At 54.4% G+C, this 17,174-nt stretch overlaps 2 protein-coding genes across 2 annotated transcripts in view; both read right to left on the bottom strand.

The window, feature by feature from the left end:
• Nucleotides 1-620: 620 nt before the first annotated feature.
• LOC147647171 (endogenous retrovirus group K member 6 Gag polyprotein-like) lies at nucleotides 621-6,141 on the bottom strand. Its single transcript, XM_086872418.1, has 3 exons — nucleotides 6,112-6,141; nucleotides 2,783-2,961; nucleotides 621-1,593 (listed from the first exon to the last, which is right to left on the bottom strand). Exons 1-3 carry the CDS (start codon nucleotides 6,139-6,141, stop codon nucleotides 621-623), a joined length of 1,182 nt encoding a protein of 393 aa, XP_086728544.1.
• Nucleotides 6,142-6,824: 683 nt separating this feature from the next.
• The window catches only part of LOC147647168 (uncharacterized), a 61,686-nt gene continuing 51,336 nt past the window's right edge, over nucleotides 6,825-17,174 (bottom strand). Inside the window, exons 4-5 of the mRNA XM_086872540.1 lie at nucleotides 7,422-7,758; nucleotides 6,825-7,338 (exon numbers count right to left, since the gene is read on the bottom strand). Of these exons, the coding sequence (XP_086728666.1) occupies nucleotides 7,716-7,758 (43 nt within the window). The 3' untranslated portion in view covers nucleotides 6,825-7,338; nucleotides 7,422-7,715. The remainder of the gene's footprint in view (nucleotides 7,339-7,421; nucleotides 7,759-17,174) is intronic.

Raw genomic sequence — 17,174 nt, 5'->3', positions numbered from 1 at the left:
CACACTCTTTGAAATCTGAGCCAATTGGGTACCCCCTATACCCTGTATCTTCCCTGCCACGGGTTGCAACTCCCAATGTGACGGCCATCTCCTTTCGGGGATGATCGTCACATCCGCTCCTGTGTCAAGCAGACCTTTCATCTGTAAGGATTCTGCACCCTGCTTGACGCTGCAGTCTGTGATGGGTTTATCCTCACCCACTACTTCTGCCCAGTAGACACCTGGTGCGTGGTCGTCTACTGGGATACCCTCGGGAATGGGGATAAACTGGGCGATGATCCGGCCTTTAGGGAGAAAGTATGGTGGATGAGTGCAGCGCGCCAGGAGAATGAGGTTCTCCGGACCACCTGGGAAGGTGATCGGAGAAATCTCAATCTCTGGGGGTGTGTGCTTGGTGTCCCCGATGCCAATATACTTACTGACGTGTCCTAAACTCATTGTTGTCCCCTCCAGTGGGTCCACAGCAACTACCGTCCAGTGCTGGGACTGAAAGAAGATGTCACGAACAGTAACCAAGTGTCGCGTCCGGTATATAGGCCATGTCCGATTCTGTGATTCCCCCTCCCCTGCGAGACCTGCCCCATTTCTTGCTTCGCGCGGGACAGGTTCGCGCTGCGCTCCTAGCTTGTTTTTTTTATTACCCCCTCTTTAGCCCCTCCTCCCAAATTGCTTCCCAAATGTCTTCGGCAAGGGTGGGCAGCTGGACAGTCTCTTGCTATGTGACCCGGCTGCCCGCAGCGGTAACACTGTAACGGCCGTGCAGGTGGTGGTGGAAACTGGTCCGTCGGTTGCTGGGTCACGGCTGCAGTAGGCATCCTCCTCAGCGCTGGCAGTGGTATGGCTTTGGACACCCCCACCATTGGAACTTTCTTGGTGCAGGTTTCAATGAGGATGTCCAGCGTCGGAGGCGGGTAGAGAGGCAGGCTGAAGATCACCTGCTTGCAGGCTTCATTCGCGTTGGCTTTAGCTGCTTCTAACACAAACTGTTCCTGCAGCTCCGCTTTCTCTACCTGTTTTTCCACCTGAGTTTGCAGCCTGTCCACAAACTTGGTAAATGGTTCATTAGGGAGTTGTTTGATGTTCAAAAAGTTAATCTGGGGTTCCTCCTCGGGTAAAGTGTTAAATGTTTTTTCTGCGGCCTCCGCAATTTTGATCAGTACAGGCCGGGGTAACACCCTGGCCTGTTCTTCTGGCTTTGCCCAATTCCCTTCGCCGCACAGGTGATCTAGGGTAAGAGGGTTTTCATCCGCGTCAACCGCGGCTTCTTTGCTGTGCAACAGCTCCGGAAGGATGGCCTCTAATGACCTCTTCCACCCCTGTTTCCACAGCTTAAATTCAGCTGGGGAAAGGAGGCAGGAAAATAATTCTTTTAGGTCATGAGGGACCATTTCATTCGTGGAGAAGGTAGCTTTTAGTAAACCCTTAAAATATTCGCTTCTTCTCCCAAACTCCTTCTGTGCTTTACACAGCTCCCTCTTAGTCTGGAAGGAGAAGGCTTCCCATTCTCGGTACCTCCCTCCCCTTCCACGAAAACTGACCGGTGCAGCAAAGACAATTTCTGCCTGTTCCGGGTTCTGGTCCACAGGCCTGTCACTTCTGGTTTTCAAAGTGTGGGAACCGGATATAGGGGCATGGGAACCAGAAGGAGGGGCGTGGGAACCGGAAGGAGGGGCGTGGGAACCGGAAGGAGGGGCGTGGGAACCAGGAGCCGGAAGGGGCGGGGCTGGAGGACTACCTGCGGAGGAGGGCGTGAGAGAGGAGCAACAGCAGGAAGAGGCGGGGTTTGGGGGTGTGGAGTTGATTGGACACACCCCAGAGGAGGAGGAATCGCTCGAGGGGAAGTAGGAGGGGTCAGGGTAGGAGGAAAGGGAGGAGCTAGGGAGGAAGGGGTTGGTCATAGGGGGAAGAAAGGGATTGTGGGAAGAAGAAGCACAAGAGGGGGGGCTGACCATGTGGTCCCCGCCATCTTGTGCCCTCCGGGGGCCATTTTGGGGCTCGGGGAAGGAATAAGGGAACATATGGGAACAATAGGATACTGGGGGACACAGGTCCTGGGGTAAAAACTGGGGGTTCACAACTTTATTTAACTGGGGATCAACAACCTGGGAGGAACTTAACTTGGGATTAGCAACTGGGGAAGCAGGGGGATGGATAGGGGCTCTGGCAGCTTGGCCAGGGCTGCCAGGGCAAGGGTTCTAAGGGAGACGTGGGGAGCCAGGGAGACTGCTGCCACTGTTGGAGCCCTGTGTAGCACAGGCTGCTCCGCAGGTCTCCCCCAACTTAGGGTCAGGGGTTGAGGCACACAGGGACTGGGAAACTGGGGAAACTGGGGAAGACTGTGGTGGCTGTCCCTGCACTTCCCCTTTTTCAATTAGAGCCGAGTGAATCAAAACAAAAAGTGGAATCAATTTTGCAGCTGTCTTGTCCCCCTGATTAACTAATAATGTTAATCTGGTTCCAACTGAATTCCAAAACAAAATTGAGCTTATATTTTCAGGGGACACTTGGGGGTAATGCAGGAACAGCCAACACACCAGTCTTTTTACCCACCCTCAGGAAAACTTTTTACTCCCACCCTCAAGGATACCCACAACTTGGTGAAAAATCCCCCTCTGCTGAGCCGACATGCGTGCACCCATCTCTACACCCCTGGCTCAGCAGTCCCACCACCTCCTAACAGCAAAGGACAACAGAAAAGAACAGAAAATAAGGGTCTGGACCTGCACCACCTTCCCCCCCCCGGGGAAGCCCACACACCTTTTTCCCCCTCTGAGGAACTCACCAGGTCCGGACAACAGCTGTAGGAGGTGTCTGCGACCCCGAGGCGATCCTCTGCACGCTGAGGGTTGCTGCCTCAATCCCCAGGAGCGCCACCCAACAAAAATGGGTCTGCTTCCCACCGGGGTAGCTGCCGCCCAAAAGTCTTTGATAATCCACAATCCGATAGACTCCTCCGGGGGTCTTCAATCCACAGGAGAGAGGCCCCACGTTGGGCGCCAGCTGACACTGCGCTCTACACCTTTCCAAGCCTCGGGCTAGCCCTGGACAACTTGGCGAATGGCAGCACCAAGAGTGGGGAACGACACAGGAACGACAGTCCACGTGCCGAACCTCCAGAGCTCCCTGCACTCGGGCTCTGTAGATCCCAGGCGTTGCGGGTTTCAGTAAAGGGATGGAGGAGGCTCAGAGTCTCTTTGTCTTCCCAGGAACAGGTTTTATTGAAGGGTAAAGGGAGCAATGACAGGGGAAAGGACTGGGATGGTAAGAGAGGAGAGCAACTGAGCCCCGAACAGCTCTGTGCTTCCAAATTTAAAGAGGGGAGGGTACAAACTGAAAAACCAATCAGGACACAACCTGGGAAGAGACGAAGGAGGGGTTTACAACACTTGGGACCAATGAGAGGAAACATGGGTGGGACGGTGGTCACAACACCAATGGGGCCTCGAGTAGGGGATGAAGGGCATGGAAAATGCTGGAACAAAGGGCAGGATTAACAATGACGGACAAGGGCTAGGGGCAGGCTGAGGGTGATAAGCAGGGAAGATTCAGGAACAACGGGAGGGGTTTACTAAATTGACAACTGGGCAAAACCACTATCTGACAGTAACAGGGGGATAACAGGAACATACCATCAAATCAAACAGAATTAACAAACAGAATGCAACAACACAACCATCTCTGTGATGTCATACAGATACCCTGTAATGTCACAGCACATACTTTGACCTCACAACCAGGTCTATGATGTCGCAGCCTGCTCTGTGATGTCACACAGTCCCCTCTATGACGCTGTAGCTGCTCAGTGACCTCACACAACAAACTCTGGGATGTCACAGCCCCAGCTGTGACCTCACACAGCCCACTCGGAGCTGTCACACAGCCCCTTTCTGACATCACAGCTGCTCTGGGGCTCCAGGACACAGCCACAGAGGTGCTGCTGGGACACAGCCCCCTCTGGCACATCCCACAGCCCCTGCCAGTGCTGAGCCCCTGGCAGCTCTGTCTGGGCCTGCTCTCTGTGTCCCTGAGCTGCCCTGGCAGGGCCCCAGCCCTGCTGGGCTGTGCTCAGGAGCTGCTCCTGGCCAGAGCTGTCTCTCTGCAGCGCTGCCCTTGCCAGGAGCTGCCTCTGGGCCAGGAGCCCGGCCTAGCTCAGCAGCACAGACACAGCACCAGCACTTTCATCACCCTCTCGGGCCTTTGGGGCTCTTGGCATCACACTCAGTCCCTCAGAGTGTGCTCCAGAAACTCCTCAAGAGCTCCAAGTCAGATGGAAACACTGAAGTTTCTTGTAGTTGAAATGAGAGACACGAGTGAGAAAGCGTCCCCAGGTTCCAGGCAGAGCAGAAGACTGGAGGCCCTGATGGCAGCTGGGGGCAAGCAAGGGAAAGGTGTCTGTGGTGCTGAGCAAAGCTGGATGTGTTTCAGGAATGGCAAGGGCCAAGGGCTGAGCCCCAGCCCCTGGCAAGGCAGATGCTGTCCCTCCCTCATTGCTCAGGGCTCTTCCCGGGCCACTGGCATGTGGGGATGTGCAATGCCAAGGGCAGCACCATGGGGCGGCCCCTGCCAGGCTGCTGAGCAGGGACAAGGAGGCAATGAGGCCCCAGGGCTGCCAGGGTCACTTGTCCCCTGCTGGCCTCAGGCCCAGGGCCAGCAGCCATGGCCAAAGGGCTGCACAAGTTGCCTCTGGCAGGGCCTTGCAGCTGCTGCCCATCCCTGTGCCCTCTCCAGCCCTGGCTGCCCTGTGGTGTCCATGCCTTGCACCTCTGTCCCTGCAGGCTATCGTCATCCCCTGGCTGCCCCACCTCACTGGCCCCTTCCTTTGCTGACAGCTCTGCGTCCTGCCTACCTCTGCCTGGCCACACAAAGCCTTGGGCTGCTCCAGACTCCTTCTAGGGGATGTGTTGCACCACAGCCCTGTCCTGGGACACAAATTCCTTTCTCCTGGTGTCCACTCTGGGCCTCCCCAGCTGCACTTGGCATCAATTCTTTCTTTCTCTGGCTGTTTTCCACTATGTCAAAAAGATCCACAGTCTCTGAAACTGCTCCTTAAACACTCTCATGGCTCTCCTCCACTGTCCTCAGTCTCCACCCCATGGAGCGCAGAGCTCCTTTGTCCCTATAGAGTGGTCATGGGCCTGAGGCCTCAAAACCCCACATTGGGAGATCTCTGGGCATTCTCCAAGGGGTTTTCAAATGAAAACAGACTGCTTATAGTCTAAGAAAATCACAAGAGGACAAGGCCAACATAACCCCTCTGTCCTGGCTGCTTTTGTCTTGGAGCAATTCATAGATCTATGGAATTTGGGATGCCAAATTCTAAATGGTCCCAGGACAAGAAGGCTGGAGCTTTTCCATAGGAAGGAACAGAGCCTCACAGGGGCTGATGCGAGGTGACCACCAGAGGCCAAGGCCAGCCCGAGCTAGCTGGTTTTTTTTGGGAGATACCCTTGGATACAGGAAATGTTTAAGGGAGAGCACCAATTTTGGCAATGGGCACCAAAAAAGATGGATGGTATGCCATTGTTAATCCTGTGGGACAAATTGCATTATGGTTCAATTCCACTTGTTCAGTCTTTTACACTTAAACAAAGTCTGGGACCGGGATTGGAGTGGACAGCCACCCAAGTCTCCTCTCTTAGAAGGAATTTAAAAGTCTAGGCATCTTAGAGGGTTTTGAGGATTCCTGGTGGCTGTTGGGTGTCATTTCTCCACCTCATGACACAGCAGGAGTTTCTCCAACAAATAGATAAAGCTTTTGCCTGAAGCTCCCACTCTGCCCGTGACAGGAAGCCCTGGGAGTGTCTGTGACATCCCGGCTCTTTGGCAGCCTGAGGACTCCTGGGATGTCACCGTGGAGCCCCCGGGAGTGCCTGTGACAGAGCGGTGCCTTTGCAGCCGAAGGACCCCTGGGATGTCACCATGGAATTGCTGGGACTGCGTCTGACCACACGGCTCTTCAGCATCCCTAGAAACTCCTGGGAGGTCTCTGTGGAGCCCCTGTCTCTGCCTGTGACATTCCAGCTCTTGAACAGCCTGGAGAACCTTGGAATGTCCCCATGGAGCTCCTCTGAGGGCCTGTAACAAATGTGATCCTTAGTAGGCAACCATCACCAGCCCCATGTAGCGATGATCTGTTTCCATGGCAACTATCACCAGGTGCTCTTGCCATTTTCTATTTCCATGACAATCATCACAACCCCTGGTGCTATGATCAGTCCCTTGGCAGCTCCATGGAGACCCCATGCCAGGGGTGGTTGCCATGGACACCAGCTCAGGCCTGGAGCCAGAGACCATTGCCATGGCAACCATTTGCAGTCCCATCCCCAGGCTCATGGGATCCCAGAGCCACAGAATTGGCTGAGTTGGGAGGGAGCCATGGGGATCCTCCAGTCCAACTGCTGGCCCTGCACAGGACACCCCAACAATCCCAGCCTGGGCCTGGCAGCGCTGGCCAAACGCTGCTGGAGCTCAGCCAGCCCTGGAGCTGGGAGCCTTCCCTGGGGAGCCTGTTCAGTGCCCCAGCAGCCTCGCGGGAAAAACCTTTTCCTCACATCCAGCCTAAACCTGCCCGCCTCAGCTCCAGCCGCTGCCTCCACTCCTGTCCCTGGGCACCAGAGGGAAGAGGTTCCCGCAGCCCCCAGCCAGGGACCCGCTCCCAAGGCTGCTGCCATGGCAACCAGGCCTGGCACCAGCTGGGATGCTCGGTTTCCACGGGCTGGGCTTCAGGAATGGCATTCCCCAATTTCCTGCTCCTGCTGAAACTGCGCTGCTGCTCGCTTCCCTCCCGCCTCCCATGGAAAGCACAAAAGGCAAAGATCCCATGCTGGAATAAGAACAATTTATTGAGAACAGCAACAAGATAAGGCAAAAACAGGAACAGAAAAAATTTTGGTAACAGAAAGGATAAGACAAACCATTCACAGGGAAAACTCAAACACCACCGACTGTTTCTTCCTGGCCACATATTTCCTCCTGCCAAGAAAGGACACTCTTCTCCTCTGGTGAGAGAGAGGGAGTCCTTTTTATACCCCTGGCAATGACCTGAGTTGGGATTGAATATAATGACAGGGCCATGGCCAGACCCTCACGTTCTTTAATCTCAAATCATGTCATTGCCATGAGCAGGAAGAGGGACAGGTGTGTTCCCAGCATGGATCCCAGGGAACACGGATCACCAGGTCTCTTCCCAATGTGGATTTTCCAAGGGTGGATGAAGATGGAGCAGTGCACAAAGCTCTTCCTGCACTTGGGGCACTCGCTGGGCTTCCCTTACTGGTGCCTCCGTTGGTGCCTGGTCAAGTGAGAGCTCTGGGTGAAGCTCTTCCCACACTCGGGACACTCGTAGGGCCTGTCCCCAGTGTGGATACGTTTGTGGGTATTGAGGTTGGACCTCTGGCTGAAGCTCTTCCCACATTCCCCACACTCATAGGGCCTCTCCCCAGTGTGGATGCGCCGGTGCCTGATGAGGTGGGAGTTTCGCTTGAAGCCCTCCCCACAGTCAGGGCAGCGGAAGGGCTTCTCATCCGTGTGAATCGGCTGGTGCTGGACGAGATTGGAGCTGCTCTGAAACCTCTTCCCACACTCAGGACACTCGTAGGGCCTCTCCCCAGTGTGGATGTGCTGGTGATGGATGAGTTGGGAACTGCAGCTGAAGCCCTTCCCACATTCCCCACACTTGTGGGGCCATTCCCCAGTGTGGATCATCTGGTGGCAGATCAGGCGGTTGCTCCGGCTGAAGCTCTTCCCACACTCCAAGCACTTGTAGGGCTTCTCCCCATCCTGAGGCTGCTCATGGACCACCAGCTCAGAGCCCTGCCTGGATCTCCGGCTGCCTTCCTGGCACAGGGTGGGTCTTTCCTCCTCAGAGCACCCTGGGATGGGTTTGGAGCCCCTCCTCCTGCGGGATCTCTGGGTATTTTCATCCCCATTGGATTCCTGCACCGTGGAGCTGCTCAAAACGGCCTCTTCCACGAGGTTCTGCCGTGGGGATTTGTCCTCCCTGGTCTCCATCCTCAGCTCCTGGTCTGGGGGAGGAAGGACAAGGAGAGGATGGGATTTGCCTCCGTGCCAGAGGGAAGGGGAAGGAGATCCCCCCAGTGCGTCCCCGGCAGGACGGCGTCGGCAGCGGGGTTGTCCTGCAGCCGGGGGCCAGGCTGGGCTGGGAGATGGAGCAGGAGAGAGGGGGAAAGGGGCACTGACTTCCTCCTCACCTGCCTGGGATTCCTGGGGCATCTTCCTCTTCCTTGCAGCCTTCTCATCCATCCAGCCAAGGTTTGGGATTGGGAAATCCTGGTTTAGGAGAAAACAAGGAATGAGCACATGGACTCTGATGGTACTTCTTACCAAGTCCATATTTAGAAATCATCGGGTCATCTGGGGCGTCTTGGTTTGAAAGGAAAGATGTTTGCTAAGGAAAGCAGAAACCACCATTGAAATTGATAAAAACGTAAACATCCCATCCTCTCCGAATTCTTTTAATCTTGAAATCAAAGTGCTCTCAGGTAATGATTTGGGAATAGGAATAATAGTTCTTTACTAAAGAAAGGAAAATGAAAATGCAGCAGTACAAAAAAAACCCCAACAAATAAACAACCCACCAACAGAGTCAGAATACAACCTGACACCCTGTTGGTCAGAGTGCTGGCAGCAGTCTGATTAAATGGTGGCTGCAGTCCTCCTCGAGTGACAGATGTGGTTCTGTTGAAGCAATGATCCCATAGAAGATTGTAGCTTACCTCAGAAGTTCCCGTGCTGTAGATGGGTCTGGTCTCTCCTCTGGGAATCCAGTGGAGAAAGACTGCCTCTGGTGTTCTGATTATAAGATTATATCCAGTCAGGAATGCTTGGCTCCTCCCCCTGGGTGGAGCATCTCACAATGGGATGATGTCATTTTATCAGTCCTGCACTGAGACTCAATGGCCCATTAACAGAAGATATCCCCCTGGAGGAAGGATGGGTGGTGGAAGTGATAAAGAACACTGCCCCACCTGGTTTTAACAGCTGGCCCATTAACAGAAGGTATCCCCCAGTTATGAGGGATGGGTCATGGAGGAGATAATGAAAACTGCTCCTCTAGTTTTTAACAGATGGTGATAGAATACGTACTTTTGGTTACATCTTGCATTGCAACCCAGGACATGGGGTCCATAAAAACCTCCCAAACACCAAGATTCAGCCCTGAAAATGCCTCCCAGGATTTCCCCATCTCTGGTCTTTCTCCTTTGGTGCTCAGAGGTTCCCCCCTGTCCCAGCTGCTGGGGGTCACGGTTGTACTGGGGGTCCCCAGTCTACTCAGGCCCTGACCTCTTCAGGCTGCTGGGAGTGCCAGGAATATGAAAAGTTCCCCGTTTCCATCTCCTCACGTAGGGATGTTGGGACACTCCAGTGCCCCAAGGGGCATTTTCCATTCACCTTTGAAGTTCTCCATTCTCCAAACATCCCCCCCCAAAAAGCAGAACCCAAGAAGGACCCCCCACGATATCTGGGCCAAGTTCCCCCTCCCCGGTCACCTGTGGGATGGGGGGTGATGATCCCAGAGTTGGGGGGGCTGTGAATTCAGGGAGTGCTTGACATCGTGGTTCCTACTCCTTTTCCTGATCCTCCTTTGTCCCTCCTTCAGGCTGAAGAAGATGCTCAAGTAGTCAGAAGCAAAACTTAAGTCCCTTGGAGCATCAATTGGCCCCACTGAGGGCAGGGACTGCCCAAGGCTCCCCAGGGACTGGTGAGAGCAGATCCTGGAGGCCAGGATTGCCGAGAGCCAAAGGCTCTGAGCAGGGAACTGCAATGCTGAGCAAGCCCTGGCTGGGTTGGAGGAAGCAGAAAGGCCAAGCCCTGAGCCCAGGCCTGGCCCAGCAGGGCCTGTCCCTCACGGGTGGCTCGGGGCTCTTTGTGGGGCAGTGGGATGTGAGGGGCAGCAAGGACAAATGCCATAAACCTGTGTGACGCTCCAGATCATTATGGAACCAAGGGGCCAGTGTGACATTGTGGGAAGTTGTGGAACCAAGGGGATCATTGTGGCACTCTTGGGCCCATGGAACCAAGGGACCAGTGGGACTTCTGGGACCTTATGGAAACAAGAGGCCACTGTGAGCCTGCAGGGCTGTAACACCCAAGAACACTTCAATGCTGGTGGTAACCAAAGGTTCCTGTGCTTGAGTTTGGTGCACAGGAGAAACAACAACAAGATCTTCTCAGCATGGACAGATGCAAAGAATATTCTTGGTAGGAAGGGACCCACAAGGACCATCAAGTCCAGCTCTTAAGATAATGGCCCACACAAGGATTGAACCCACAAACTCGGTGATGCTGGCACCATGCTCTGACCAACTGAGCTAAGAGGTCAAAATGACACAAAATTCTACTGGCAAAATATAGACAATCAAGAAATTTTGGCAAAGGGTTTAATACAACATTCAACTGAACATAAAACTCTTACCATAGCATTAACTTTGCAAACTTAGCTCATTTAACCTAAAAAGTGTTAACCCTTAAGATGTTATCTATCCAAAAATGTTCCAGATACATAGGATTAGAAGGAGAAGAAATAGAAAACAGAAGGACAGAAGATCTACAGAAAAACACTTCCAGGATGATCCCAGTCACTCCCACTACAATCTCAGTCACCCCCAGTATGAGCTGTTGCACCCAGCCACCCCCAGTATGGTTCCAGTCACACCCAGGCCCTCCCAGTATGATTCCAGTCATGGCCAGAGTGACTCCCTGTCACTCCCAGGATGGGCCCAGTTGCTCCCAGTCACCTCCAGTATGGTTCCAGTCCCAGCCAGCCCCTTTGCAGTCACTGCCAGTATGATCCCAGCTAGTTCCAGTAGGATCCCAGTATGACCCAGCATGGGCACAGCTGCTCCCAGGATTATCCAGCGTGGTTCCAGTTGTTCCCATTTACCTGCACTGTGGTTTCAGTCTCTCCCAGTATATCCCAGTTGCTCTCAATCACTCCTCAGGTGTTTCCAGCCTGATCCCAGTTGCTCCCAGCCACTCCCAGTCACCCTGAGTGCAGTCCCAGTTGCTGCCAGTATGGTCCCAGTCTTGCCCAGTATGGCCCAACTGCTCCCACTGTGATCCCAGTAGGATGCCAGTTACCCTCAGGATGGTTCCAGTTGCTCCCTGTTCCTCCCAGCGTGATTCCAGTTGCACCCAGTTGGCCCCAGTATAGTTCCAGTCGCTCCCCAGATGATCCCAGCTGCTCCCTGCATGGTCCCAGTTATGCCCAGCTGGAGTTGCCCCCAGTGTAGACCCTGTCACTCCCAGTTGTTCCCAGTTGTCCCCAGCATGGTTCCCATTGTTCCCAGTGTGTTTTCAGTCATCCCCAGTATGGTCACAGACACGCCCAGTATATCCCAGCTGCCCTCAGCATGTCCATAGCCAGTCCCAGACACTCCTAGTAATCCCAGTTAGGTGCTTGTTATCCCAGTATGATCTTAGGTCCAGCATATCCCAGTCAAGCTGGGATTCACTCCCTGAATTCACAGCCCCTCCATCCATGGGATCAACACCCCTCTATCCCACAGGTGACCAGGGAGGGGGAGCTCGGCCCAGATATCCTGGGTGGTTCCTGGGTTGGGTTTTTGGGGGTGATTATTGGAGAATGAAGAAAACCAGAGCTGAAAAGCAAATGCCCTTTGGGGGGACATTTGGGGTTCCCAGTGGCAGCTGCCAGCAGAGGCAGCCTGGAGGAGCAGAGCCCTGTGTCCCCGAGGACCCCAAAGTGGGGAGCCCAGAGAGGGGGAGCGCCATGATTCGTGGGACCCTCAATTGCATAGAGAGGGGCAGGGGGGACTCCTTGGACCCCATGCACCCCCAAGCAGGAAATAAAGGGAGCAGGGACCATGGGACCCAAAAAACCCCCAGCATCCCTAAGTGGGGAGATGGAAATGGGGGGAACTTTTCAAATTCCTGGCACTCACAGCAGCCTGAAGAGGTCAGGGACTGAGTAGAAGTGTGACCCCCAGTACAAGCATGACCCCCAGCAGCTGGGACAGGGGGAAACCCTGAACGGCAAAAGGGAGAGAACAGAAATGGGGAACTTCTGGAAAGCATTTTCAGGGCCAAATTTTAGTGGTGTACAATTTTTATGGACCCCATGTCCTGGGTTGCAATGCAAGATGTAACCAAAAGTATGTATTCTGTCAACATCTGTTAAAAACTAGTGGAGCAGTTTTCATTATCTCCTTCATGACCCATCCCTCATAACTGGGGGATGTCTTCTGTTAATGGGCCAGCTGTTAAAACCAGGTGGGGCAGTGTTCTTTATCTCTTCCACCACCCATCCTTCCTCCAGGGGGATATCTTCTGTTAATGGGCCATTGAGTCTCACTGCAGGACTGATAAAATGACATCATCCCATTGTGAGATGCTCCACCCAGGAGGAGGATCCAAGCATTCCTGCATGGATATAATCTGGGAATCAGAGCACCACAGGCTGTCTTTCTCCACTGGATTCCCAGAGGAGAGACCAGACCCATCTACAGCACGGGAACTTCAGAGGTAATGTACACAATTCTATGGGATTATTGCTTCATTGCTTATCTGAGATCATTTTGATATCAAGATTATAATAATTTGGAGAGGGCTGTTGCTTACATTTTTATCAATTTCAATGGGGGTTTCTGCTTTCCTTAGCAAACACCTTTCCTTTCAAACCAAGACCCCCCAGATGCCCTGGTGACTTCTAGAGAGGGACTTGGATAGAGGGACCTTCAAACTCAACGTGCTCATTCCTTGTTCTCTCCCAAACCAGGATTTCCCCATCCCAAACCTTGGCTGGATGGATGAGAAGGCTGCAAGGAAGAGGAAGATGCCCCAGGAATCCCAGGCAGGTGAGGAGGAAGTCACTTCCCCTTTCCCCCTCTCTCCTGCGTCTGCTGGGGACGCATTGGAGGGATCTCCTTCCCCTTCCCTCTGGCACGGAGGCAAATCCCATCCTCTCCTTGTCCTTCCTCCCCCAGACAAGAAGCTAAGAATGGAGACCAGGGAGGACAAATACCCTCAGCAGAACCTCATGGAAGAGGCCGTTTTGAGCAGCTCCACAGTGCAGGAATCCAACAGGGAGGAAAATCCCCAGAGATCCCACAGGAGGAGGGGCTCCAAACCCATGCCAGGGTGCTCTGAGGACGAAAGACCCACCCTGTACCGGGAAGGCGGCCGGAGATCCAGGCAGGGCTCTGAGCTGGTGGTCCATGAGCAGCTTCAGGATGGGGAGAAGCCCTACAAGTGCTTGGAGTGTGGGAAGAGCTTCAGCCAGAGCAACAAACTGATCCGCCACCAGATGATCCACACTGGGGAATGGGCTTATGAGTGTGGGGAATGTGGGAAGGGCTTCAGCTGCAGCTCCCAACTCATCATCCACCAGCGCATCCACACTGGGGAGAGGCCCTATGAGTGTCCCAAGTGCGGGAAGAGGTTTCAGAGCAGCTCCACTCTCCTCAGGCACCAGCGGATTCACACGGATGAGAGGCCCTTCCGCTGCCCTGACTGCGGGGAGGGCTTCAAGCGAAACTCCACCCTCATCAGGCACCGGCGCATCCACACTGGGGAGAGGCCCTACGAGTGTGGGGAATGTGGGAAGAGCTTCAGAAACAGGTCCGGCCTCAATACACACAAACGTATCCACACTGGGGAGAGGCCCTACGAGTGTCCCGAGTGTGGGAAGAGCTTCACCCAGAGCTCTCACTTGACCAGACACCAACGGAGGCACCAGTAAGGGAAGCCCTGCCAGTGCCCCAAGTGCAGGAAGAACTTTCTCCACAGCTCCAGCTTCATCCCCCCTTGGAGAATCCACATTGGGAAGAGACCTGGTGATCCGTGTTCCCTGTGATCCATGCTGGGAAGACACCTGTCCCTCTTCCTGCCCATGGCAATGACATGATGAGAGATCAAAGAACATGAGAGTCTGGCCATGGCCCTGTCATTATATTCAGTCCCATCTCAGGTCATTGCCAGGGGCGGGAAAAGGACTCACTCTCCCTCACCAGAGGAGAAGAGTGTCCTTTCTTGGCAGGAGGAAATACGTGGCCAGGAAGAGCCAGTCAGTCGCATTTTAGTTTTCCATATGAATAGTTTGTCTTATCCCGTCTGTTATCCACATTGTTTCTGTTCCCGTTTGTTCCTTACCTTGTTGCTGTTCCAAATAAATTGTTCTTATCCCAGCCTGGGATCTTTGCCTTTTGTGCTTTCCATGGGAGGCGGGAGGGAAGCGAGCAGCAGCGTGGTTTCAGCAGGAGCAGGAAATTGGGGAATGCCATTCCTGAAGCCCAGCCCGTGGAAACCGAGCATCCCAGCTGGTGCCAGGCCTGGTTGCCATGGCAGCAGCCTTGGGAGCGGGTCCCTGGCTGGGGGCTGCGGGAACCTCTTCCCTCTGGTGCCCAGGGACAGGAGTGGAGGGAGCGGCTGGAGCTGAGGCGGACAGGTTTAGGCTGGATGTGAGGAAAAGGTTTTTCCCGCGAGGCTGCTGGGGCACTGAACAGGCTCCCCAGGGAAGGCTCCCAGCTCCAGGGCTGGCTGAGCTCCAGCCGCGTTTGGCCAGCGCTGCCAGGCCCAGGCTGGGATTGTTGGGGTGTCCTGTGCAGGGCCAGCAGTTGGACTGGAGGATCCCCATGGGTCCCTCCCAACTCAGCCAATTCTGTGGCTCTGGGATCCCATGAGCCTGGGGATGGGACTGCAAATGGTTGCCATGGCAACAGACTCTGGCTCCAGGTCTGAGCTGGTGTCCATGGCAACCACCCCTGGCATGGGGTCTCCATGGAGCTGCCAAGGGACTGACCATAGCAACAGGGACTGTGATGGTTGCCATGGAAACAGACAATGGCAACAGGTCCTGGTGATAGTTGCCATGGAATCAGACCATCGCTACATGGGGCTGGTGATGGTTGCCTACCAAGGATCAGATGTGTTACAGGCCCTCAGAAGGGCTCCATGGGGACATTCCAAGAGTCTCCAGGCTGTTCAGGAGCCGGAATGTCACAGGCAGAGACAGGGGCTCTACAGAGACCTCCCGGGGGTTTCTGGGGATGCTGAAGAGCCGTGTGGTCAGACGCAGTCCCAGCAATTCCATGGTGACATCCCAGGGGTCCTTCGGCTGCAAAGGCACCGCTCTGTCACAGGCACTCCCGGGGGCTCCACGGTGACATCCCAGGAGTCCCCAGGCTGCCAAAGTGCTGGGCTGTCACAGACACTCCCAGGGCTTTGTTTCATGCGCTAAGTGGGAGCTTCAGGCAAATGCTTTATTTCTTTATTGGAGAAACTCCTGCTGAGTCATGAGATGGAGAAATGACACCAAACAGCCACCAGGGATCCCCAAACCCCTTCAGGTCACCTAGACTTTTAAATTCCTTCTAAGGCAGGGGACTGGGAGCAGCTGGATCCAAACCCAGCCCCAGAGTTTGTTAAAGGTTTATGTCTGCTGATTGGACAGGTGGAATTGAACCATAATGCAATTTTCCCCAGAGGATTAACAATGGAATATCAGATATATTTATACAAATACTACTGTCACTGATTCTGGCATGATTAGACAGATTTATTTACACCACAGAGTAAATAAAGAAAAAGAGTTATTTACTCCACAGTAGAGGAGCTGTAACAATTATTAGACTATGGTGCTCTAGGAAACAATTTTGAAGTGAACAGGGCTTTGCTGGAGTTGTTTGAGCCCATTCCAGGCACAGCCTCCTGCTCCAGCAGGAACTGCCTTTCCTGTGCCATGGCCAGGGCAGATCCCACTGCAGGAAAAGCCCCAGGCCAGCCCCAAGCCAGGGAAGGGCTCGGGCACAAGTGCAGAGTGCCATGCTGGGAGCTGTGCCAGGGACAGCCTGAGGCACCAAAGGCACCTTGGCAGCAGCAGCTGCTTCCAGGCCATGGCCAGAAGGCTCCCTTGGCACCCCGGCCTGGTGGCCAGCACTGCAGAGCTGCTGCTTCAGGGCTCATTTCTGGCTGGGCTCTGAAAAGCCACTGCTGCTCCAGGAGCCTGACTGGGAAGCAATTGGCCCCAGCACCCTGGGGACAAGATAATAATGAAACAACTCTTCATGGCAGCAGAGACAAGGCAGAGGCAGAGGAAAGGGGAGAGCCAGGCCCAGGGGACATGGCTGCAATGGTGATGGCTGTGAGGTCAGTGCCACTGCAGCAGCCTGGCTGGCCCTCAGCAGACATTCTGGCCAGGAGGGTTGTGAGGGCACCCAGCACATCAGAGAACCCCCACAACAGCAATTCCATCCTTGGGTAGGGGAGCGGCTTTCACTGTGTCAGGTTGCACAGAGCTCCTGCTCATGGAGCATTCCTGGGATGTGGCATCCATTTCTCTGGAAAAGCAGTTGCAGTTTTGTGCCACTCTCATTGTAAAATATTTTCTCCTTCTAACAAATCTAAATCCATTCTTGTTCACTTTAAAGATACTGATCCTTTTTCTGTCACTGGAAGATTTGGTAGAAAATAATTTTGACCATTGTTTCCATTTTTTCAGACCATGGAGAGGACCCAAAAATCTCCCAGGATGGGGTTTAGAGGCCTCATCACATAAGCAGCAGGTAGAGGCTGAGGGCCCTGGGCTGTGCAGCTGCAAGGCCCTGCCAGAGGCAACTTGTGCAGCCCTTTGGCCATGGCTGCTGGCCCTGGGCCTGAGGCCAGCAGGGGACAAGTGACCCTGGCAGCCCTGGGGCCTCATTGCCTCCTTGTCCCTGCTCAGCAGCCTGGCAGGGGCCGCCCCATGGTGCTGCCCTTGGCATTGCACATCCCCACATGCCAGTGGCCCGGGAAGAGCCCTGAGCAATGAGGGAGGGACAGCATCTGCCTTGCCAGGGGCTGGGGCTCAGCCCTTGGCCCTTGCCATTCCTGAAACACATCCAGCTTTGCTCAGCACCACAGACACCTTTCCCTTGCTTGTCCCCAGCTGCCATCAGGGCCTCCAGTCTTCTGCTCTGCCTGGAACCTGGGGACGCTTTCTCACTCGTGTCTCTCATTTCAACTACAAGAAACTTCAGTGTTTCCATCTGACTTGGAGCTCTTGAGGAGTTTCTGGAGCACACTCTGAGGGACTGAGTGTGATGCCAAGAGCCCCAAAGGCCCGAGAGGGTGATGAAAGTGCTGGTGCTGTGTCTGTGCTGCTGAGCTGGGCCGGGCTCCTGGCCCAGAGGCAGCTCCTGGCAAGGGCAGCGCTGCAG

The sequence above is a fragment of the Cyanistes caeruleus genome, unplaced genomic scaffold (assembly GCF_971803275.1).
Source record: "Cyanistes caeruleus unplaced genomic scaffold, bCyaCae1.hap1.1 HAP1_SCAFFOLD_65, whole genome shotgun sequence".
Classification (NCBI taxonomy): domain Eukaryota; kingdom Metazoa; phylum Chordata; class Aves; order Passeriformes; family Paridae; genus Cyanistes; species Cyanistes caeruleus.
Note: the sequence above shows the minus strand (reverse complement) of the source record. Positions and strands in the feature narration are given on the sequence as shown.